Source organism: Aristolochia californica, unplaced genomic scaffold (genome assembly GCF_029961685.1).
Source record: "Aristolochia californica isolate CCGP_79_NKW_82.1479 unplaced genomic scaffold, dmAriCali1.0.hap1 SCAF_9, whole genome shotgun sequence".
NCBI classification, from domain to species: Eukaryota; Viridiplantae; Streptophyta; class Magnoliopsida; order Piperales; family Aristolochiaceae; genus Aristolochia; species Aristolochia californica.
In genome coordinates, this window is record NW_027182290.1 from 33,905,471 (window position 1) to 33,929,862 (window position 24,392).

Here is a 24,392-nt window from a genome sequence, read left to right on the forward strand (position 1 = left end):
GATTCGTGTTTTTTGGGATTCAAGTTTTAGGGTTAGGGATCAGGTTCGGGTTCAAATGGTAAACCCGACCCGCCTCATGCTCACCCCTACCTACCCTCCTTATAAATTTATTAGTGTAGAAAAGTTTTTCGATAATACAAGCACTTGCACAAATTGATTTATAAATAAGACCTCATATATATGAGGGTATTATAGTCATTCTAAAATTACAAAATAAACTCTCTACCAAAAAATTAATAGGAAAGGTCACAATCGTCCTTTCAAAATCGAAGGCGAGTAAAGGGTACTTCCGGAATTAAAAGTATCGAAAAGCCTCAATGTCTACATACATCGATACATGAATATATAAAAAAAAAAAAACCGAAATATTTTAATATTTCCCTACATTTGACAGCTTTTAATATATTAATCCGATTGGCTTTGTCCCCGCTTAAACTATTTTCCGTCGCATCCCTCCACTAATGCAAACCTTTTCTTTCCGCACTCTCCCAGCGTTCTCGAAAAGTTAAAATAATCCACCAATTTTCCTCAAATTTCAAAAACTCGATAATTGGATTTCCCTGTGCAATTTCCCAACCACGTCAGCACGGTTTGAAAAAAGCGACGCCCTTTTGGTTAGAGACTCGACTTTTCAGGATTCGGATTTCCACGACTCCCCTCTTTACCTTCAACGAAACAGACACGTCCTACGTCCATGTCCTCCCCATTACGACGAGGGCCCCCCCCCCTCCCTCAAAACATTAAAGCTAACCTGCTACGAAATGACCAAAAAGGCCATGGCAACAGCGCCGACGATATTTTGGTCGAAACGAGTGGTGGGTGTTATTCAAACGCGCAGGCCAGACTTGGGTTTAGAACTTGTATTAAATTATAATTGATAAAAGGATAATATTATATAATATCAAGTTATATCGTAATAAATGTGGGAACTGACCTTATAATAATCTAATATTTTTAATATAAATAAAATATAAATTATTAATAAAAAATGATGGTAAAAGATTCAGTAATTAGAAAATCACATTAGTTAATTACAATATTTTGGGTCAATAGTCTTTTCTAAATCTACATGCCTTTCTCGTAAATTAAAAGGACAGGATTCTTATAGAAAATCAATTGAATCATATTTTATGTTAAAATATATGTTTACTTTAAATTAATTTTATATAATAAATTCCCTTTTTATTTATATAAATTTCTTATTTTTAATATTATATTTAATGACTATTTTATGAGTGAGAATTTAGACATTGTAAAATTAATAATTTGATTAACATTTGGATATTATAAAAGTAAGGATTTTTTTAATCATATTATTTTTATATATTTAATTAAATAATTAATCTTATTTTTATTTATTTATTTAAAGCAAGTTAAAATATGTTTTTGTTGATTTAAAATATATGTTAGATGGGTTATTAACTCGACCAATGAGTCCAAGCCATTATTGATGGTTCTGGTACTTCGGTAATAACAAAAAATATCTTTTACATGAAAGTAATTTGACTCGGCGAAGAGCAACGGGACCCACTCATGATCTTATAGTTTTAACAGTTACGATTAATATAATTTGGTGGGTTTCGTGTGCTCGATGTTCGGTGGCTTAACATTTCCAAAGTAATAATCATTAACGCTAAAAACTCAATTAAATTAAGTATTTAACTTTAAATAGCGGCCATCCATCGCCTTCGTCCTCCTCCTCCTCTCTTGTCCTTATCCCCCCGTTGTGTCTCTTCACTTGGAAACGCGCGCGAAAGAGCCCACTAGATGAAAGCGCACGTGCTACGATTCCCAGACGGGCCCACGACACGTCATCAAGAGAAGGCGACAGGACGCGTGGTTCGATGAGATGGCCGTGCACAGCCAATCGCCACGTGTCAGGTTCGGGGACTTTCCAGCTCTCTGATTATAATAGAACGACGTTTTGAGATTCTTTGAGTGGAAAAATAACGGCGTTTGGAGAGAATCGGGTCAGAGGTAGAAAGTTTGACCGTCAGGATCGCGTAAATTAGAGAGAAAAAATACGGTATTAAATGAAAAAATACGGTAGAGCGTCGACTTTTTCCTGTCATATCAGGTTGGAAGTAAAAAGTAAAGAGAACATAATGATTGTGAGATTTGAATGTACTCTGACAGTACAGCCCAAGAATAAAAAGAGTAATTTCTAGAGAAAAAAGATGAATTGGTCCGAAATGACAACAAATGTTACAACTAATAGTTTTGCTTAGACACATTCAAAAGTGGACAATGACACGTAACGTGCCGATGTGGGGGGGAGTTCGGTTGCATTACCCTTCGTAGATGGCCCCTTCTCTTCATAGAAGTGATGATGACTTGTAGCCACTTTCGATTGCTGTGGTTGGATCCCATGGTCAGGATTGTTTTTACATTTTCCGTTCTCTTCATGGGCCCACGTCCTGATTGACAAAAATGACAATACCAACAATTGGATCGACGATCATGAATAAAGCTTTTAAAAAAGGCACACTAGCTTGTCCCCACAAATTGGTACAATTTTTTTGGCTTCTAGAGGCTACAGCTGTCAAACTGTGGGCCATCATGGGCCCGGACGATACTTTTTCATAGTAAGACTATGAATATTAAACATTACTCGTATTGTCGTGTCCGTTCCTTTTCTTGGTTTTTTGCCATTTTAAAAAGGAAGGCCCATTAGTTTGGCCCATGCTTTATTTTATTTGATTACCCACTTTTGTCCTCTCTCCCTTACTTGTAAGTTAATTAATCAATTCACTCTTTTACCTCAAAACCCGGAGAAAAAGTCCCATTGTTTCGGGTTTGAGAATGGAGTAAACAGGATTACTATTAGATGTAACCACAGTTTTTGCATTGATTGAGAGTAGCATTTATATATACCAAAAGGGAAGATAATCACTTATCAAGATAATATCTTAATGAGATCGTACCCAATAACCACGAATTTGAGTAAAAAGTGAGAGACTTGAATTTGGGAGGAGATTTGTAGTGAGAGTTTTCGATGGACAGTGTTTGGAACTATCGATGTACCCAAAGAGAACATACCTAATAAAGACGAATTTGAGCCAAGAGGGAGATATTGAATTTGGGGAGGGATTTGTAGTGAGGGTTTTCGGTAGACAGGGTTTGGAACCATCAATGTACCCGAGGAGATCATATCTTATAAGGACAAATTTGAGGAAAAAATGAGGAGTTTGAATTTGGAGAGAGATTTGCAGTGAGCTGGAATTGAAGATGACGTCGGGCAATAAGAGAGGAGTCAGTCGGACGAGGGGCGAGGCAAAGACATGAATTGTTGGAAGTGAACAAACAAAAAAATTAGAAGAAGGTAGATGTAGAGGATTAATCAATATGCTCTGATACCATATAAGATATTGATCTGAACTACATATTTGCATTGATTGAGAGTGATATTTATATGCAATTTACAACAGAAAAGATAAATATAATCATGAAAATCTTATCTCCTAAACAGAAGGGAAAATAATCCCTTATCTCATGTGTGTTTGCATAAACGGCTCAAATAATTATATCCTCAACGAGTGGCAAGTGGCAGTCATTACTTCACTAATTTAGTTTCACTTCATTACCATGTATGCTCTTTACCTTCCTATAAGCTTGCAAATGTTAACAAGCAAGAATCACGATCTATTATTTTGACAACATAACTAAGGAAAAGACGGAGAAGAACAATACCCATTGCTAGCATGGGACTTCTCTTTTCTGAGTAGAGTTTCTCATCAGTTGATTGACTGAGAATGCCTTCAAGCTAGGTGCTCGTTTAAACTAATTGTAGTACTTCTCCTCGCTTATTGACGTCAATGACCTTTTTTCTTTTGGAATACTTTTTTATTCTCCATTTTATTTGGTCTTAACACACCGATCGATTCAGCTCCTTCTACTCCTAGACTCGCTTTAGGATTTTAGGCTTGAAAATTGAACTTTGATGGTAGCCGTCAATTCTTACATGTGGACACTACCCACAGGCCGACTGTATAAATGGAGCTTCTCCGATTCAAAGAATGCGACATGGACATGATACCAATCCTCTACAAGAATCTCCCCTACACGTCGAATCTCTCCTCCTATTCTTGGTGCATGCGAGATTCTCCTAAAAATTTTTAAAGGAATTTTATTATATTATCCAATTTTTAAAAATAATAACATAAATAACCAAATTTTCAACTTAATATTATAAATACCCAACTTTGACTGGTCAACTTTGTATGTGTACAGTCAAATATGACAAGTAAACTTTGACAACTTACATGGTGACACGTCAACACCCAAAGAGTATAATATCACCTGCCAAGTCATCTGAGAACCATATTATCCTCCACGTAAGTCTCCACGTCATTTTAATTTTTTTCTCATATTTTCTTTTCACGATTGATTTAAGTTTTGGAGAGTAGTGAATCCGACGATGGAGATGATGATGGGACGCCGAGACGGCTACGACGCTCATCGACACCCGCCGGCGGCGAATCCAATTCTCGAGTTTTCCACGTCGTAGGCAACTCTGAAGGTTTGTTGCTGCCGGTTTCCTATTATGGACACGAGTCCGGTGGCCCCGGCGAACGCTAAGCAAGTGACGCCCCCGTCGACGTCGATCATTGTGTTCCGAGGGGTTAGCTTCATCTCCGCTCCGCCCTCGAACACCAGCCGCACCTCCGGGACCACCATTGTCCTCGCCGTTCCTGCGAAACAGGTGTCCAGGATAGAGAACGGCTCCGCTTGCCTGTACCTCCCCATCGCCTTCACGAACGCCTTCTGGAACGCGGAGTAGACGGCCGCCGACAGACGGGTAATGACTGTGCCGGAGTCGATGATCGTCGGGGTACGCGTATATACGGCTGTCGACAGCGGTAGGGCTTTACCAGCTACGGTTATACGGGCAAAACGTATAAAATACAGCGTCTTCTCTCGCGGTTGCGTGTACATAGGGGTGAATCTGTAGAGTGATGGATTGAAGCCAAGCTTTCCGATCGACAAAGACCCCGATGACGTCTCAGTAGGTAGACAGTATGAAAATACGCTACCGTATGTCGAGCTCAGTTGACCCAGCAGAGAGAGCCTGTTGCGAGCAAGACCGATCAGGCCGGCTGTTTGGCCGAACAAACCTTGATTGTCCTGTCCGCACCCGTATACGAATCCCCGTAAAGCCAGTGTAGAAGATACATTCAACGTATCTCGGCTGAGATAGCCCACGGAGAACGAAGTGTCGCCGTAGCTGGCTGCGTATATGCATGTATTCTTTTTACTGCAAGCAGGAGCGTTGAGTGTGGCTGCTTGCAGGCTCGAACACTCGAGACTTCCACACTGTAAAGATTTGTAGGTGCGAGACTGTGAAGGATTAAATCTGGGTCCGATCTGGGAGTGGCAGAAGACTTTGCAGGGCTCGCACTGGACCCAGTTGAGGGAGCTGCCCGTGTCCGCCACCATGATGAAGGATTTCGGGGGAGTGCCCAACCCGAGCTCGACGACGTAGTTGCCGATCCCCAACGATTCACCGGGAGTCAGGGGGACGTTGACGGACTCCGGCTGCAGATCGCTGGAGTTGGGTTTGGTGGATTTGGTTAGACGGCTGTGAGTTAGCCTGTAATCCAAGTTTTTGATCCGAGCTTCGTCGCGTTTGAGAATATCGGAGATCGCTGGCGGCGGCAAGGTGACCGGTGAGCATGGACCGTGAACATGATGAAGGGTGAGATGAATGCCGGAACTGTTGAAGATTTGCAAATCTGCAAAAACGGAAAAAAAAAAACTTGATAGAATCATGCGATAATGCGTGGATGTATAACGCCTATATACGCAGTATTTTAAGTCCATACAGAGCCTAAAATAAAAGAAGGTTGTCTGTGAGAACAGCTTTTTTAAAAGGCAGCTTCAGGATTTGAAATGCAAAAGTGAGCTTTTATCTTCTGCTTGTCTAAGCTGCTGCTCTCAAATCAGAAGATAGAAAGGAGAAGATGATCACGCATCTCTTCAAAAATATAAAAAACTTGCAATTAACAAAAACTTATCCACCCAACTACTAAAATTGAGGACTAAAAATGGAAGAATATAACAGAAAAAGTTGGCAGTAGAGAGAAGCAAAAAGGTCGAGAAGTATACCTTGCCGAGCGGAGCATGACTTCTGGGAAGTATTATTATCTAGAAGAGGAGATGCTGTTCTCAGAAGAAACGAGAACAGAAGGATGAAAAACAACTCCATTGTAGAATCCGACTGCGGAGTTGTCCTATATGAAATGTATTTATATAGAGACGATTAAGCCACTTCCTTGCTTGAGAAATCAAACTAATTAGAGCAGTAATTCACCACGAGTCTGAAAATTTCAGTTCTTCGATCAGAGCAAGGCAATGATATCTTTTCAAAGAGTAAAAACTACCCAATTAACTGCTCTTCTTTATTATTAATAATTTTTTTCTGAACTGATAGAGGGAATGTGCCGCACTGGAAGTAATAACTGCGTCTACTTTATCAAAAAGCAAGATATATATATATATATAGGCAGACAGTTCAAGTGATTTAATTGTAGCGCCTACTGCTTAGAGAAGGATCTCAGTAAAAGAAGTATTTATCAGGCCAACTGCATCTGACTGCTTTTAGCTAGAAACAAAGCAAAGGAGCAACTGACCTTTCTTCTTCTCCTTCTTCTTTCCCCCCACCCCCCCCCAAACAATAAGTAAAGATTTTCATCTGAAAACAACAAAATAGACTTTTTCCTTAAAAAAATGGAATGGAATTGAAATATTCCTTTGTTGTAAGGCACTCTTGATCCCCACTTCTTCCTAGAGAATTGATGGGTTCCATTGATGGGGGGGGGGGGGGGGGGGGGATTCTCGATTAACCTCTAAATTTGTAATTTTATGGAAGATCCAAAATAATAAACTAATTCCCTAAATGATAATCTAAGGTCCTTAACCTGATAGTGTGCACTATAAGTGGCGAGTGAAAGTGAAGTAATTCACTTTTACTCATTCTTAAGTAAAAGGAGAGAAATCTTTCTCTAACGCTAGTGAATTCACTTTCACTCGCACGCACACTCGATCTCTCACTCTTGTTCTACTCATTCTGCCTTCTCACTCTTGCATTTGGAAATAATAAAATTAATTATTTTTATTTTATATATTTAATTATTATTTTTATTAAATTTTAAATTATTAATTAAGTTAAACAAGTTTAAATTTATCTTAGTTAATTAAAAGAATTGTTAAATAAAATTATTTGATCAAAATTAAATCTATCAAAATAATTTTATATAATAAATACTCTTTTTAAATATAATTTTACATTTTAATATTATATTTTATTTCTATTTTAAGAGTGAGAATTTAGATATTAAAATAGTAGCAATTTTATTAAGTATTTGGATATTATAAAAGTAAGTATTTGTTTGATCATTTTTTTATATTTAACTAAATAAATAATTATTTACTTAATTTATTATTTATTAATTTAAAACAAGTAAAAAATTATTTTAGATTAGTAGCAAAAATATCTAAAATAAAAGTTAAAACTATTAAAGTAAATTTATATTAAAAATACCCTTTTTTATTTATATAAATTCCTTATTTTTAATATTGTATTTTATGATTATTTTAAGAGTGAGAATTTAGATATTACAAAAGTAATAATTTGATTAAGTATTTGGATATTAAAAATAAGGATTTATTAATCATTTTATTTTTATATATTTAAATAAATAAATAATCTTAAAATACTTTTTATTAATTAATTAATTTAAAACAAGTAAAAATTTATTTTAGCTTAGTAGCAAAAATATCTAAAATAAAAGTTAAAACTATTAAAGTAAATTTATATTAAAAATACCCTTTTTTATTTATATAAATTCCTTATTTTTAATATTGTATTTTATGATTATTTTAAGAGTGAGAATTTAGATATTACAAAAGTAATAATTTGATTAAGTATTTGGATATTAAAAATAAGGATTTATTAATCATTTTATTTTTATATATTTAAATACATAAATAATCTTAAATTACTTTTTATTAATTAATTAATTTAAATCAAGTTAAAATATATTTTAGTTTAGTTAAATAAAACTATCTTATAATATTATATCTATAAAAGTAATTTTATATAATAAAATACCATTTTTTTTACATAAATTTATGATTTTTAATATTATATTTAACAAATATTTTAAGAGTGAGAATTTAGATATTATAAAAGTACAGTTATTATTTATTATTTATTAATTCAGATAAGTTAAAATTTATCTTAACTTATTTATAGAAAAGTTAAATAAAAATATTTTATAAAAATTAAATCTCTTAAAATATTTTATTAATAAATTTCTAATATACTTTCCACTATACTTTCCATTGCGCATACTAATATAGAAAAATAATTCACTTTCGCTACATTCAAAAGAAGAATCCAACTTTAACAGAGCTTATAATTAGGCCTCCACCCAAAATTGTAATTAATATATGAAAGGAAATGTGCTCTAACTCAATGGCCTGCATTCTCATTCCTTCAGACCGCACAGCCGTCCTGAAGTACCCCGGAAACTGTTCATATTACGGAAAAACACAGAACTGGCAAGGAAAAGTCATCCCATCAAGAATGGCAGTTGGCTATTGCTTTATCTCATTGATGATTTAATTTGATGTTATCAACAACGCCAGTGAGAGTGTAGACTCTTTAAATATTTTCAATATTTGGTTTGATTGGAGTCATATAAATGAAAAAAAAGTGGAGAGTTGTGATGTACAAGACACTGATTGTCCATGGATGGAACTATTTCAACAGAAACTGACCCACTGCCAAAGGTCCTGATTACATCGCAAACATTTTCAGGTTTTTCTATTCTGGACGATAAAGTTAACAAACGATGATAATACTTGAGAGAAAATGGAGTTTTTCGGTGGTTAGGAAATGGTAGTGCACGTGAAATGTTTCCACCATAATAATTTGAAGCAAAGAGTAAGTTGATTCGAGCAAGATATTCTATTCCCAGAAACAACACCAGAATTTCACACGCAGGCTAAAATTTGGAAACAGCAGAGCAGTGACTCCATGAATTTGTAGAATAGTCAAAAGAAATTTAATAATAAAAGTATTAGTTTGGCCTTGGGGGTGTTTTAGTGGGATCACAGAAAGCATAATTTCAGTTGATTAAAGAGCATGAATGTTGTCGAGGATTTCAGTAATGGCGCAATTGAATGTAGCTGGTGGGAGTTTGAAGGATTCTACTTACCCTGACTTTGGAAACGTCCCAGTGAAGAAATCCTGAATGAAAAACATCAAGGCCAGCCCTGTAAACTACTTTCAATCGTTTTCTTCTGCTTTTCCTATTTAATGAGTCAATCATACCCTTTTATCTTAAATGAAGGCCACTGGTGTTATTTCAATCTTACGGCTAGCAGCCAAAATATTTAAAAGCTACTGAACCAATCTAACCATCTAATGCAGACCAGCAAATCCTTCTACGATCATAAAAGTATTTGAACTATGTGGGCTTTACCAGCGAAAACCAGATCAAAACGTTGATTACAGTATAAAACGTGTTTCAATCAACATTCTTGTTTTTACTTGCTAAAAAAACATGGTAAGATTCGAGTTCTAAAGCTCTGCATTGTTACAGAACCTCATCTTCCTATTAACTCAATCATGGAAGAACCCACTACCAGAAACTCAAGAGGGCATTTAGCAAAAGATTAAATGGAGTGCAGATCAATTATGGTAGGAAAATCAACAATCACAAGTAAAAATAAGTGGTATACTCATACATGAAGCTGAAATAGGTAAAACATTTGTAATGAGAACATGTTGTGACAATGTACATACGACCATCAATTACCAGAAAGTTTAATGCTGCCGGCTACTTAGAAAGATTTTCCATAGTCCTGATTAGATTGGTCCCAGACGCCCAGAAAACCTATAAAATACCATTTCCAGCAGTTAGCGACATGGTACAAACTTTTGAGAAAAACAACAATAAATGAAAATCTTTTGCACCGAAAAAAAATAAAAAAACGATGAAACATACTGTTTCCAAGAATTGCGTCATATGTGGTTGCAAATATTTTGAAGAGAACTCAGAGATCCATACAGAAATATCAGGCAACAGTCACTAGGATATTAGCTCATTGTCTAAGAGCATACTTGTCCAAGAATAGCTACACACGCTGGTGCACATGAAATTTGAAAACACAGTTTGCTTTCATTATAATTCCCCATTTCCATCGGAAAAATGGATCAGCAGCAGCTTGACACTTTGTTCATAGATATGAGATGATGAACCTTACGAGATTAGAGTTGCCGTTGACTCTCTGTTACAAAAAAAAAAACTGTCTCCTTGGACTCTCATGGAAGTAGCACTAGAATTAAAGACAAACTAGCTGCTCAAGAGCATTCTTGTCCAAGAATAGCTACCATGCTGCTGGTGCGCATGAAATTCAAACATTGGCCCTGCTATACATCCCCTTGTTCCATTTGAAAATGAATCAAACATTTCCAGACACCGTACACAAACATGAGATGATGAAACCTATGAGATTAGAGTTCCTCTCAACACTCATATAAAGAAGTATGTTGTTTGCTCCAGAAATCCATGGACTCTCAAGGAAAGCAGCACATATATGAGGACAGACTAGCTGACAGTCACTTTCTGTCCTCCACTTTACATACTTACAACACGGATGAATTTCTAAATGAGATATGTTCTGTAAAATCAAAATATGTTTTGTAAGGATCTTGCAGATCAGATGTAGTCCATGTACACCTTTCTGTGATTTGTGGACTATGAAATGAGACACTAGTAGATAAGCAGGTACCTGACCAGTAAAATCTCAATATTCAGAACGTGGCTCCTCCAATAGAGCAACAGAGATGAACACCCAAACTGAAGTATATGAAAAGTAAACATAGAAAGAAATTCAAGAAATGACACCAAAAGCTAAAAAAAGGGGAGGTTGGGGTTGTAACAGATGAAGAGTTTGGAAATACCCAATATCCACAAAGAAAAACATTCAGTAAAGGTCCCATGTTTGATGTAGAACAAACAACAATAATAACAGTAAAGTAAATATGAGCCTTACTTATTGGTATTTCGCCAAGAGAGAGATAAATTGGATCATCCACACCTCCAGGGATCACCTGAAAAATATGAACCCAAGAAACATTTGATCACTCACTTAGTAGTAGACATTGTAAAAGAACCATTCCCAAGACTAACTCTTTTAAGTCATACAAAATTAACGAAGAAAGATCTGAAAAAAATCTATGCTAAAATTGAACCAACCAAGAACATAGTTGAATACATGCACCATAAAAAATATTGTGAAACCAACAGAGTAATCACAGTAGCGATCCAAAAGAATATCTGGGTCAGTCTGCAGGTAATACCTCTTGATTGTGAAGAGTCATATCAGTCTGTAAGTCATTAATATTAGCAGAAACTGATGAACAACCAGACATATCATTTCCTAGTAATTCCGATATTGCATAGCCATAGCTGTCTGGCATATTGGAGAGATCAACAGGGTTTTCTGTGTGGGTAAGAAAATTTTCCAAGTTTGAATATATAGTCTCAGATCTGCAATCACAAAGTGGAATTCAAATAAACATAAATCATTTTCACAAGAATTTACAAGAACAAAAGGGAAATATGTTAGTTAAATGTAAAATCAAAACTCAAAATCACAAATAAGCTAATTAATTAAAGGAAAAAGCACTAGGATATAAATATGAACTCACTTCCGTGCTGCAGTATCAAAGACCTTCTCAGGTTCATCATCATCCGGCACATCAACTACTACAACCTCTTTACATTCACTTGAACGCCCGTCATAGCCAGTAGCATTATTGAACCTATTACTTATTGACAAACCAACATCTATTGATACTTCCTTCTGAAGTCCCAGGGTAGATTGAACATCAGAAACATGTCCTATGACAGCATCATTAGGATTGTCCATCATCTCGGAAGATTCTGTAAGGTTAAGATCGCATATTTTAAATGAATTGGGTAAGTGCTGCTTCTCTTCCTTAGATTCCATATTGGGCTGACAACTGCCTTCTGGAAATAAAGCCACTTCAACCAAAGGTTTTTTATCAATTGCATTAGTCATTCCATCACCATGCAGGTCCCTGTCTAGTGACTCTATTGGCTTTGCTCTCACATTGTGCAGATGGTAATACTCATCACAGTCTGAATCCCACTCCCTGGGTCTTTTGGCTCCCCCCTCTTGGGTGACTAAAGATTGACCAAAACTTCCTTCATCACTTGTAATTACCATTGATCTGCTTCTTCCAAATACTGGAGCACCCTGGCCCAATTCATGTTGGTGCATGAAAGAAGACCGATCAGAGAATGACTGTGACTTTGCCCATCTTTCTCTTTCTTGAACAAATATGGTTTCAAGATCCGCTGGCTCATCAGCGGATGGGATAGATGGAACAGATAAGTCAGATGTGAGGCTCTTTGAATTATTAGGTGTTTGGTTCGTGAGTGAATCACTTGAAGAGCCTTCAACAAAAGTTTCTTCCGCTGGCACTTGTGACTCCCTTGCAGGAGTAGTGTCAGGTATGTTGTTCTTCTCTCCCTTAGTTGAATCCTCATCAACCTTCAAGACTCTAGGAGTCAATGAGGAGCGGGTCTTAGTGGGAACTTTTCCAAAGCTACACAAGCTTAACAAATCTCTACCACCTTTTTTAACTAGATCAACCTCAGTTGAGTCTGTCACCTTATCAAATTCTGCTGAATTATCCTGCTTTGCCAATTCCACAGAAACAGTCTCCTTCACCAAATCCATTTCTTCACTTTTTTCATTCATTTTGTCCTCACAATTGCTGTCCTCCACTTCGCCAGTCTCCAAATTTAAGCCTCCTGAATCTTCAAGCCCCTTTTTGGAATCCATATCCATCTGAAGGGGCACTTCATTAGTCCTACTAGAGGAATTTTCCTTGGAATCTGCATCGGGGGGGAATTCATGAGTGTCCAACTCAGATTCTGAATCAGCTGGAGTTTCACTTTTTGAACGAAGCTCTTCTGCTGCAATTCTTGGGGCACTACTACCAGCATTCAAATTGCCTCTTCTATCTGCTTGGTGCCCACTAACATAACTGCTTTCAGTCTCTTGAGTATCTGAAAATCCTCTTGATTTGTCTAGCCAAGACTCACTCCTTCCATTCTCTCTACCCCAGTCCGAACCATAACCTCTAAAAGACCCCAACTTTCTCCTTCCTCTCCCATGGCCTCTGACCCCTGTTGAAGTGAACTCGTCAATAAACCTTTTTCTGCTGGGACTGATGTCCGGAACAACATTTCCAAGCCGAGACAAAACCGAAGCCCTACCATCTGATTGGGGTAAAGTTTCTCGGTCCTGTCCTCTGTACTCCTGGAAATTACCATTCTGCAATTCATTCGGAAGCAAGTGAGGAGACAACAGTCCTTGTGAAACCAAGTACTCTGCCGCAAGGCGACCAGCTTCCATGAATATATCCCCCTTGCGAGGTGGCTGGGGTGGTGGAGATGGAGAGTAAGGCTTTGGTGGGCCCCGTCCATAACCCCTGTTAAAGCTTCTGTAATCCGAAGTATACAATCCGTGCCCTCGCATTGAGCCTTCAGGAGAGATACGGGTGGAAGATAAGCCAATCGCCACAGAATTTGACCGAACTGAATCACCGGGACTGCGATGCCTGGAGTGCATTTTTTTGCCCAAACTAGCACTATTAGTATTAGCTACAATTGTATCGAATCCCGATGATATCGGAGACTCTAGAACGACGAAATAAAATTCCTCTCTTGTTGGTGGTTAACTCGAATATATCTCATCAAAACCCCAGCTGACAATCTTCCAGCGACTGCAACTCACAAACCCAAATGTGTTTCAAGAAAATCACAAAATCTTGAATTTACCAAAAAGCCCTCAGATTTTCAACTGGACCACCAACACCTCGTTCCAGTTCGTAGAAACCCTTGTTTTGGCGAAGGAAAAACTCGTATTCAAGCTCGGTCTGTCGCTCTGTTTTTCTAAAAAACGATATAAGCCTAGGAACAAGCAGAACAACCAGCAAAAAACCCTTTTGTCCTTCCTCGCCAAAGAAAAACAAATATTCCAACTTTGCCAAGAAACCTAGACAAATTTCTAGGTCAGTAGAGTTTCAGAAAGTATTTGGAGGTATCACATGAAAGACCCAGGGGGGAATCCATCACCCTTTCTTTCCCATATATCCTAGGGTCTTAATTCCAGATCGCCAAAAATCATACCTTGTCAAAACTGCAGAGGAAAAGAGGCGCCAATTAAGGGATTTATAGCTAAAACACAGTCCAATTTCTTCGAGTGAATCGACGAATTTTGCGTCCTTAAGAGGCGAGAATCCGATTGGCGAAACCAATATCGATTCTCCTTCCGTCTTAGGGATTCTCGTATCTACTTTTTCTCTCTTCTCCGGTTCCACGCTCTCGAACCTAAAGGTGTAAAATTAGTTCGCTCAAGAGCCGAGGTAAATTATCCATTTTGCACCTAATCGCGATTCGCTGATCTCCGCGAGTCCCGACCCTACCGGACCTTAAAAAAGAGGTTGTCGTCCGAGTCCGACTCATAGTGTCACAACCCATCCAATGAACGAGACATGTTCGTATTTGAACCAAGATCTAAATCAACTTGAGTGACCAATTGGGCGTCGACAGCGAAGGGCACGTCCACAGGAACGAATCCACAATGTGTGGCCACGGTCTCCTTAACAAGTAGCACGATGAAGGGATATGTGTCGACACTGTCCATAACAAACCATTTTTTATAAACTAATTAAAACAAACAAATTGCAACGTCCAAGGCTCCATTAGTGATCAGACCCAATTCTGCAATTAAAGACAACGAAGTTGTCCAATGACTCAGATTCCACTGAACCGGTTGGTCAACGGTTCACTATAATCCGACCAACTCGTGCATCACCAATAATCTTGGGAAATATTTTTATTTTTATTTTCACTATTATTCATGTAAATTTATTGATCTATTATTATTATTTTTTTAAAAAATTCTAATCAAAGCGGGTCCCGCTATACCCTATGTGAGAGCGATGCCGATGGTCCACACCACCCATCGAAGAAGTGCCCACGACGCACCACCGCTCTTCTGTTGCTTCGTCGAACATCGGCCCATGCCTGGGGTGTCGCCGATTTTTTATGCGAAAAAAGTTAAAAAAACAATCTCGTAAAGACGAAACTCCATTTTATTTCCTTTTTTTTCCTCATTCTGAGCGGGAAGAAGATCTTGAGAGTTGAGATCCTCTTTAGATCCCTATCGGATCTTCTTTCTGTGGGTCCTTGTTAACTCGCTCTCGTCGAGGCTTTCCCTAGAATTGCCTGCGGAACCTTTGTGTCATCATTTTGTTGCGTTCATCATTTTCATTTGATCGTTGTATTCTCATTTGTTCAGGGAGGAGGATTTGCTTTGGTGTGTATGGATTTGTAGGGTGTAGTTAGGGAGTGGATTATGTCTGGAGGCGAATTTAGCGACCACAAACATCTTTTGGGTTCTAACTCGTCGAATTTGGAGCCTGATTTGGATGTCCCGGGATCGAGGAAGAAAGGAGTCATCACTGACCTGTTGAAGCAATTGGATCGGGGCTTGTCCAGCCGCAGGCTGAGCCGCAAGCATTTGGAGGGGGATAACGAGGCATTTGACCGTTCCCCTGATGCACTTGGCGAAGGGGCACCGCCTGAATGGGCGTTGTTGCTCATAGGATGTCTCCTGGGGCTGGCAACCGGGCTCTGCGTTGCCGCATTTAACAAAGGGGTGGGTATCCTAGGAGCATTTGTGTTTTTAGTCTCTATATGTTCAATAGCTTTCATTCTTTTTTGAAATTTGTGTCATTTCTGATTGGAAAATGTGTGCTAAGGTTTATTTCTGGAGATCAGTAGTTGAATACTTTAGTTGATTAAAAAGAAAGAGTTTTTAGTGTATTCAATGTTTTATTTTTAATATTGAGAATTTATTGTTTAATTAGAAAGTGATGAGGATAATAACTTCATATAATAGGTCATGGCGATCATCCTAGAAATAGGGCTACCGATTTGCTGACTCTATGTTCAAATCCCCAGCTTAATAGCTGCGACTGACCCTCTTAATTCTTTTCCATCTTTTGAACCAATATCTGCTAAATACCTGTTTCCAAATATATCAGTCAATAAAATTTTTGGAATGAGATCTTTATGCTATTGGGATATACATTATTGGTTTCTTACGTAATAATAGTCTGACTGACGCATCGAGTGTAAGGTACGAAAAAACTTACTGCGACCTTTGTAATGCTGGTGTGTTGATTTACTCAACGTCATCCCTTTTGTTGCTTTGTAAAGGGTAGAGAGTACATGGATACCACTGCCACGAGTTAGTTTGCCACGTTTGGGTTATGTCACTGTCAGTTCTAGGATTTTGAAGAAGGTTCCCTGCTCTAACTAACCTCAAAAGTTACTTTTATAGGGGCTTTGCTTCACATGTCTTTTGTGGTTTTGGATTAGAGTTCAAACCCATATAATTCTGTGTCATGATCATGTTAAATAAAGGGTTGTCACTAGTGTTTGGTATTTTCCAGTGATTCTGGTTGATGAAAAACTTATAGGTCTGTTCCAATTATTTATCCACTGCTTGGCCCGATTTCTTACATAGACGCTCCTTGGTGTTCACAATGTTCACATGAAAGGAGTATCTGATGCAGTGCCTGATATAGTATGGTGATAAGTGATTCACACATAAGTGCTTTCTTTTGTTTTTTAACTGATATTTTTCTCACTTTAGTCTGATCAAGTTCAACAGTGCCTTTGACTAATAAGTTTCTATTTTCCAGACGTTGTATGAGCATATTTGCTTACTATTATGATGAATATGGATAAAATATTTAATTTTATGCTGATTTTGTTTCTATATGTAGGTCCATGTAATACACGAATGGGCATGGGCAGGTACACCAAACGAGGGTGCTGCTTGGCTACGTTTGCAACGATTGGCTGATACATGGCACAGAATACTCTTGATACCTGTCACAGGAGGAGTGGTTGTTGGCATGATGCATGGGTTACTTGAGATCTTTGACCAAATAAAGCAGCCAAGAACATCTCAAAGGCAAAACTTTGATTTGGTTGGTGGAGTCTTCCCTGCAATTAAGGCCATTCAGGCCGCTGTAACTTTAGGTACTGGTTGTTCTTTAGGTCCTGAGGGACCTAGTGTGGATATTGGCAAATCTTGTGCCTATGGGTGCCTAGAAATGTTGGAAAACAACCGGGAAAGAAAGATAGCACTTGTTGCAGCAGGTGCAGCTGCTGGCATTGCTTCAGGTTTGCATTTACTTCAATACTACGGCATGTGAAATTTAACTGTTTAATGATTAGTACTCTTTGAGATGAATATCACCTTGTTTTCTTAATTTTTTAATTTTCAATGAAAATTTTAGGGTTCAATGCGGCAGTTGCGGGTTGTTTTTTTGCCATTGAAACAGTACTAAGGCCACTTCGAGCAGAAAATTCACCTCCATTTACAACTGCAATGATAATCCTGGCATCCGTAATTTCATCTACAGTTTCAACTGTTATACTTGGAGAGAGGCCGGCGTTTACAGTGCCCACGTATGAACTGAAATCTGCTGCTGGTATTTTATCTTATTCAAACTCATTTGATATTATTAAACAGTCGACTTGAAAGCTCAAATCCTCCTGATCATTCTTTTGCTTCCCCCTCCCAAATAAAAAAAAATAAATGGGACTGTATCCTAATGTGAAAAATAGTTTATTAAACAAAATGGATGAGGGATAGCACTATTGTTCTCTTAACACATGGAATTTGTTGCTCCTGGGCCCTTGGCAGTTGATATGAAGCAAGAGGTTGCACACCTTCTGTGTCCACCTAAACATAGGGATCCAACGGGTTGGTTTGTGGTTCGGTTTTTGAAAACCTGACACAACCCACTTCCCTGACCTGTCACTCTCTCCCCAGTCCACCCTGTGATGACGTTCGCGTTTCAACTCGTCCCTGCCCCCACCCTCATAATATGATGTGGAGATGGCTACCCTCCCTCATCTTTCTTCTCCTCTTTGTCTCAGATAGGCTTCCTTACTCTTTACATGAGTTCTCTTTGACTGCAGTGACAGATTCTCTGCCAAGCTGAGAGATGCTCCCTCCACTCTGTGGTCCGCTATCCCCTTGGGGTCAGTGCAACCTGCCCCCACCCTGCACTGGAGTGGGAGTTGTCCAGCTGACACCATTCCCACCCCATGGGTTGAGATGGCATCCCTGTCCTTTGAGCATGGAGTGGTACTGCAGTTTTATTGTTTAACCCACACCTCTGCTATCCCTATGTAAAAATGCTACTAATCTAGAACCCCTAGGCATCTATAAGGTATATTAGTCAGCATTATAAGGCTGATATGCAAAGTTACCAAATTAACTGTGTTTAACTTATTAACCACTTTACTATTTTTTTTTGTTCATTTCTCTTTTGTTGTCCATTGAAGTAGTGCATAGAAACTTTAGTTCCTGGTTGTATTGATCTATGGGCCCACTGAATTAGGTTATATGCTGACTAATTTTCTAATTTAAACCTATCTTGAGGACTTTGGTGAAGGTGGAGATGCAGAGTCATCATATATATTCAAGCAATTGATCTGTCGCAATCTCGTAGATTTCTGAGTGCTACTTGCGTTTTTATTAGGCACTATTGGAGCAAGCTTAAATGCACGGAGTAGCCAATGTACTATTGAAGCTTCTCTTTTTCAAAAAAATAAAACGAGAAGCTTATTCCATATTCTAATGCATCCTGGTCATGCTTTCCATTTCCTAACTTCTCTTCTTATGACTATAAACTTATGTTATAATGTATGTTCTATAATGAAGGTAGTATCTTCATTCTCGTGATCATGCATTTATTTCTCTTTTATGCTTGACTAGAAAATTTCTCTTTTAATCTCCTGAGAATAGACATTTGAGTTGCACCTGGCATCTGTGGTTTGATAGACCTTGATTCTTTAATCTATTTTAATTTGTTCTCATTTTTGTTTCTCCTTAGGTTTTGGATAATACACATTTAAATCAACTAAAATTATAAATTTCTGTCATATCTGTAAGTATTCTTTTGTGCTTTGGTGATATAGTTTTATATTATATATAATATATTTCTGAAAAGAAAAATTGACCAAGAGGTTTTTTGTGATTCCCATGGCATTTTGTAAGATTGTCAAAAATGCTTGGTATCAAGCAAAATGTTGACAACGTTTGATTTTAGAATTTCAAAACAAAAACTTTGTATTGAATTCAACTATCTTGCAGAATTTGAGGTTGTCTTGATCCTCATGGCATTTGAATTTTTTTTTTTTAAATGCTTGGTATGCAACAAAATTCTCTTTCAGAATCTTGGGACAAGTTAACCTACTTATAAATCCCAATCAGAAAAAAAGGAAAGAAAAATCTATAACCTTGCAGCTACAAGTGGATGCTATCCTGAAAGTCAAATCCAGTGGAAGGAGTAGAAATTAAATATGATATTAGAGGAGTAAGTGAAGATGTTTGTGAAGGGATCTTAACACTAAAAGTTTTTTCTTGGTTGCAATATGAACTTTGAGCACCCTGGTTCTGTTGTCAATTGGTGGATATTTGTTTGATGATGCTGTTGGATTTTGTTTGCAGAATTGCCTCTATATCTTATACTAGGTATGCTGTGCGGAGTTGTCAGTGTCGCTTTCACTCGATTGGTAACTTGGTTTACAAAGGCATTTGACTTCATAAAGGAAAAGTTTGGCCTTCCAGCTGTTGTCTGTCCTGCTTTAGGTGGTCTGGGAGCAGGAGTTATTGCTTTAAGATATCCTGGTATACTTTACTGGGGATTCACAAATGTTGAAGAAATCCTTCACACAGGTAAAAGTGCTTCGGCACCTGGAATTTGGCTATTGACTCAATTAGCTGGTGCAAAAGTTGTTGCTACGGCTCTTTGTAAGGGATCTGGACTTGTGGGCGGTCTTTATGCGCCAAGTTTGATGATTGGTGCTGCAGTTGGTGCTGTATTTGGTGGTTCAGCTGCAGAAATAATCAATTCAGCTATTCCAGGAAATGCTGCTGTTGCACAGCCTCAAGCATATGCTTTGGTAAACACTTTATTTACTTTTCATTTTTCTTAATAGTAAACAATTATTTTTTGTCATGAATATTGTTTTTCTGTAATTGTTGATATTTCCACACAGGTCGGTATGGCTGCAACATTAGCTTCTGTTTGTTCAGTGCCATTGACATCTGTGCTACTTCTGTTTGAGCTTACAAAAGATTACAGAATCTTGCTTCCTCTCATGGTGAGCTTTCTGAACAGTGTTTTAATTTCAGTACATTATGCATGTAATGAAATTTATGTCAAGTCAGGCAATGAGTTACAATGGAATAGATCTTTTTATACCAAATAGGGTATAGGTTTTAATGTGAAACATTATGTTGCATAGTTCTCTTTGCTCTCTGAGTATTGATAGAAGGCCTTTGATGTTGATTTGTTAATAAGGACATAATTGAGCAGACGTTGTCTTTGTTTTATTATGTAATATTATGTATTCGGAATGAAATGCATTATTTCAAAGAATTTTGATTAGCACATTATGATATGTGAATTATCTGTGGGTAAGTTTGATTCGTAGTCATTTCTTCTGTGTGGCTAAGCGGCAAAAAAATTGTTGGTGTTGAGACAGGGGGCTGTTGGATTAGCTATATGGGTTCCCTCTGTAACTAATCAATCCAAGGAGACTGAGCTATCTGATACAAGGGCACTGGGACGGGCATATTCTTCTCTTTCAATAGATGAAGACAAAGGTGGATCTACTTGGAAGAGATCTGATGATGGAAACAATGTTGAACTCTCAGCTGTGGAGAATATTATTCATGACGACTCAGTTCTGGATGACTTAAAGGTTCAGTTTTACTTTCCTTCAAAATATATAAGTTGTTTCTTATTCTTTTGTCTTTTGTGAAATCATTTTTTATTTTGTGTGAATCTGTAGTTGTTAGTGAGGTGATTTGACTGTACATTTAATTAAAAAAAGAAAAGGATTGATTCATTTACCTATCAGTTAGCATCTGGTAAATGTCTTCTTATCTTCTGACTTTCTTGCTATATGTTCTAATTCTGTCTATTGCTCTGATCCTCCCCGTTTCAGGTTTCTTATTCCATGTCAAAAAACTACATCAAAGTATTGCCAACTGTAAATCTTAAAGAGGCAATGCAACTTATGTTTGATAGCCAACAAAATTGTGTTCTTGTGGTTAACATTGATGGACTTCTTGAAGGTATCCTTACTCTAGGTGACATCAAACGGGGTTTGTCCAAGATGTCTGTTGATGCTTCTAATGGGGATTCAGCAAATTTGGATGTATGAATTTTTTTCAGTTCTTTGCAAATTACTCTAAAATACTGGATTGTGTTCATTATGTCTTAATAGATATTTTGTTTTTTCTCTTAGAAAAAAAATGCTTACTTGATTAAGACATTTATTTATTTTTGTCTCCTTTATGATTGTGTGTGGATGTCTTTACTTCTAACATTAGGTATCCTCTGTTGTAGAAATGATCTGTTGTTATAACTGAAGCATATCAGTCACTGCAATCTTTTATTCAAGAGAAGATTATTTGAAATTGATGTTCTGTTTGTGATATGAGCATCTTCTATAACTTTCTTGAACCATAGATCACCTAAGCTTCTATAGCGTGAAACTAGGTCTTTGTTTTATTGTGGTAAATCGAATAAGAATATATTTGGTGACTTGTGATATTAAATATATTCAGGCCTTTTCTTGTCTTCCTTGTCCCTATCTCCCTCTGTTATTTTCAAAACAGTATCCTTTTTATCTTTCCTAATCAACATTTTATTTAAATGCTGTATTTTGTCATGATTCTATTTGGAGCTTCTTTGCCCAAGTTCTGTGAAGAAACACTCAGTGCCCCTTCTCTTGTTGTCTAATTGTATCTTCTTCTCTACTGTCATTGTTAAAAATATATACTGATCTATGGGAATTTATCACAGGTGAATGGTTGTGTTGTTTCTTCAGTCTGTACTCGGGGAATACAGTATCGAGGGAATGAGCGGGGCCTTTTAACTTGTTATCCAGACACAGATTTGACTACTGCAAAGGAGCTAATTGAGGCAAAAGGAGTCAAGCAGTTGCCTGTGGTGAGGCGTGGTGGGGATCCCTTGAAAGAGCGAAAGCGGAGAGTTGTTGCTCTTCTTCATTATGATTCTATCTGGCACTGTCTGAGGTAAGGATTGTTTCCAATCGCTTGGTCATTAGACTATTTCTTTGCCTAACTATGTTGTTGAGACAGTGGTGGGGAAACCAGTATGCCCATCGGGCCCAAAGACCCACCAATTACAGTTTAAATTAGTTTTATAATTATTTTTATTTTTAGATTATCTTTCCTGATTTTACTGGATTCGATCGATCTTATCTATTTTGAATTTTAAATTTTAAATTTATTTTTAGTATATCTTTCCTGATTTTACTGGATTTGATCAGATAATGATCTTATCTATTTTTGAATTTTAAATTTCAATTTTAGTTATTTATAGGCTGTAACGAAAGTGGTTTTGATGATGAATTATTAAAATCTTCCTGTTTCTGGTCTCTCCTTCTCTCCCTCTCCTTTCTTCTTCTTCTTTCCTTCTTCTTTCTTCTCTATTCTTATTCTTCTAAATTATTCTTCTCAATTGTCCTATTTCTCAATCCAAATTCTCTTTTTTTCCTCTCTGTTGTTTTCCTTTATCTTTCTAATTGAAGCAATTAACCAACATCCGATATGACAATTACAATTCTCGACTCGTCCTGCATCAGACAGAGACCATGATTTTAGAACTTTTGCAACTATCAAAGAGTAACAAATTCACCCAGATTGCCATTGTTATGTAAAAAAAAAAGATTTAATTTTTGAAACTTTTGAATGCGAGATAATAACTGTAAGGGGGATGGGAGTGGGACTGCTTAGTGTCTCATCCATTTTGAAGTTACGTTCTTCTATAGGTCCAGTCTGGTTTTCTGTTGCTTTTGATCTTCCTATTGTAGAAGTTTGTAAGGAACTTTAATTCCTTATCTTAAAAGTAAGGAGTTTAATCTAAACGGTTTTGCTTCCCATATATGGTTGGCTTTTCTTGAACCTTGCTGATGCTGAACATTTTGATTCATGCTTATGAAACATAAAGCTGAATATTTGATTATTGGGGACGCAGTTAATTTCCTTGTGTGTATCAGGAATACAACAGATCCACCGCTAAGCTTCTGTAATCTAAATTAAGTTTCATTAAGATTGCTATTCCTCAACAATGTCTGTGCCCTGCCAAAAATGGGAACTGCAATATTTGTTGTGCAGGTTTCTTGAGGTTTAATCTATGTTTGATTTAACTAGCTGATATTTAGCGATTGGTTTTACCTCCAGATTAATGTCAATCACCCTCATTAAAGAAGACATCCTAAACTTGAGATTGATGTGCTCCAATCATTCAGTAGTGTCTTGTTATTTACATTCGTTTTAGTTCTTAATCTTCAAAGGGTCTTGAGTTCTAGATATTATGCTCTTGTCTGTCTCTGTTTTTTGCCTCTTGTAAGTAATGGTTCAATTACATCTAGGCAATCTGTTACTATTACAGTTACAAAGTTAGTTGGTTTCTGTTTCAGAGGCCTCTCAACCATCTTTCTTGTGCAGACAGGAGATGGATCGCCGCAATTCTGTTATGCACATGAATGAACCAGAGCTACAGGAAATCACTGTAAATGGTCACTGAATTGATGGGCTGCTTGATCGACATTGTTGGAGAGGCCATTGCCTGATATACTGTTTTGGCGTACCCGTAGGTGTTAGTCAGGACCCTTCAGTGTTTACTGGCAGCTTGCTCGACTCTCTCAGATGTCTCTACATGACAAACAGAGTCCAATGTTTGTGCTGGACGATTCCCTCTCTCATCAGAGGCTTAGTCCCTACAACTAAGACGGCATCTGTATTCATGTAATTTTTCATCTCGGCCAACTTCCAAGTGCCCGTAAGGAGAGACTGAGAGTTGGAAGATGATTTTGGCCAAGATAAACAGCATTCCGTAGAGTTCCTCGATTGATTCAATATATTTCTCCTCCTCGGTTGGCGTCTTATATGAGAAATGACCGGGGAAGATTTTGGTTGACGTTCAACGTTACAATTGTATAATATACATCATGATCATGTCTTATTGGATTCGGATATCACAGGAGAAGATTCTTTGTACCTTTTGGTTTAATGAGAATGACAAGGAAAACATTTTGGTGCTTAGCGTTGTCACTCGTCTTTTGCTCTGAAGGAGCTTTTCGTTGTTGCAATTTCATTGAGTTTCTTATTAGCAGCAACGGTTAACCTTTTGCAAAAGCTCCTACAGAGCT

The 24,392-nt window shown here is 37.4% G+C and overlaps 3 protein-coding genes across 3 annotated transcripts; 1 reads left to right on the plus strand and 2 right to left on the minus strand.

The window, feature by feature from the left end:
• Positions 1 to 4,174: 4,174 nt before the first annotated feature.
• Positions 4,175 to 6,205, minus strand: LOC137940836 (aspartyl protease family protein At5g10770-like). Its single transcript, XM_068785959.1, has 2 exons — positions 6,106 to 6,205; positions 4,175 to 5,732 (listed from the first exon to the last, which is right to left on the minus strand). The coding sequence occupies exons 1-2, from the start codon at positions 6,203 to 6,205 to the stop codon at positions 4,456 to 4,458; spliced, it is 1,377 nt and encodes a 458-aa protein (XP_068642060.1). The 3' UTR covers positions 4,175 to 4,455.
• Positions 6,206 to 9,669: 3,464 nt separating this feature from the next.
• On the minus strand, positions 9,670 to 14,424 carry LOC137941791 (uncharacterized protein At4g26450-like). The gene is made up of 4 exons (XM_068787373.1): positions 11,723 to 14,424; positions 11,372 to 11,561; positions 11,065 to 11,122; positions 9,670 to 9,902 (listed from the first exon to the last, which is right to left on the minus strand). Exons 1-4 carry the CDS (start codon positions 13,675 to 13,677, stop codon positions 9,850 to 9,852), a joined length of 2,256 nt encoding a protein of 751 aa, XP_068643474.1. The 5' UTR covers positions 13,678 to 14,424; the 3' UTR covers positions 9,670 to 9,849.
• A 721-nt stretch (positions 14,425 to 15,145) lies between these two features.
• On the plus strand, positions 15,146 to 24,282 carry LOC137940472 (chloride channel protein CLC-f-like). The gene is made up of 9 exons (XM_068785553.1): positions 15,146 to 15,771; positions 16,907 to 17,309; positions 17,426 to 17,620; positions 19,651 to 20,105; positions 20,202 to 20,306; positions 20,691 to 20,909; positions 21,156 to 21,368; positions 22,019 to 22,251; positions 23,689 to 24,282. The coding sequence occupies exons 1-9, from the start codon at positions 15,469 to 15,471 to the stop codon at positions 23,765 to 23,767; spliced, it is 2,205 nt and encodes a 734-aa protein (XP_068641654.1). The 5' UTR covers positions 15,146 to 15,468; the 3' UTR covers positions 23,768 to 24,282.
• The last annotated feature ends 110 nt before the right edge of the window (positions 24,283 to 24,392 follow it).

Coding starts and splice junctions, on each gene's coding strand:
- LOC137940836 (XM_068785959.1), bottom strand. CDS start 6,205: ATGGAGTTGTTTTTCATCCTTCTGTTCTCGTTTCTTCTGAGAACAGCA. Junction 5,733..6,105: donor GTCATGCTCCGCTCGGCAAG/GTATACTTCTCG, acceptor CCGTTTTTGCAG/ATTTGCAAATCTTCAACAGT.
- LOC137941791 (XM_068787373.1), bottom strand. CDS start 13,677: ATGCACTCCAGGCATCGCAGTCCCGGTGATTCAGTTCGGTCAAATTCT. Junction 11,562..11,722: donor TTTGATACTGCAGCACGGAA/GTGAGTTCATAT, acceptor TTGTGATTGCAG/ATCTGAGACTATATATTCAA. Junction 11,123..11,371: donor TGACTCTTCACAATCAAGAG/GTATTACCTGCA, acceptor CATATTTTTCAG/GTGATCCCTGGAGGTGTGGA.
- LOC137940472 (XM_068785553.1), top strand. CDS start 15,469: ATGTCTGGAGGCGAATTTAGCGACCACAAACATCTTTTGGGTTCTAAC. Junction 15,772..16,906: donor TTGCCGCATTTAACAAAGGG/GTGGGTATCCTA, acceptor TTCTATATGTAG/GTCCATGTAATACACGAATG. Junction 20,106..20,201: donor AGCCTCAAGCATATGCTTTG/GTAAACACTTTA, acceptor ATTTCCACACAG/GTCGGTATGGCTGCAACATT.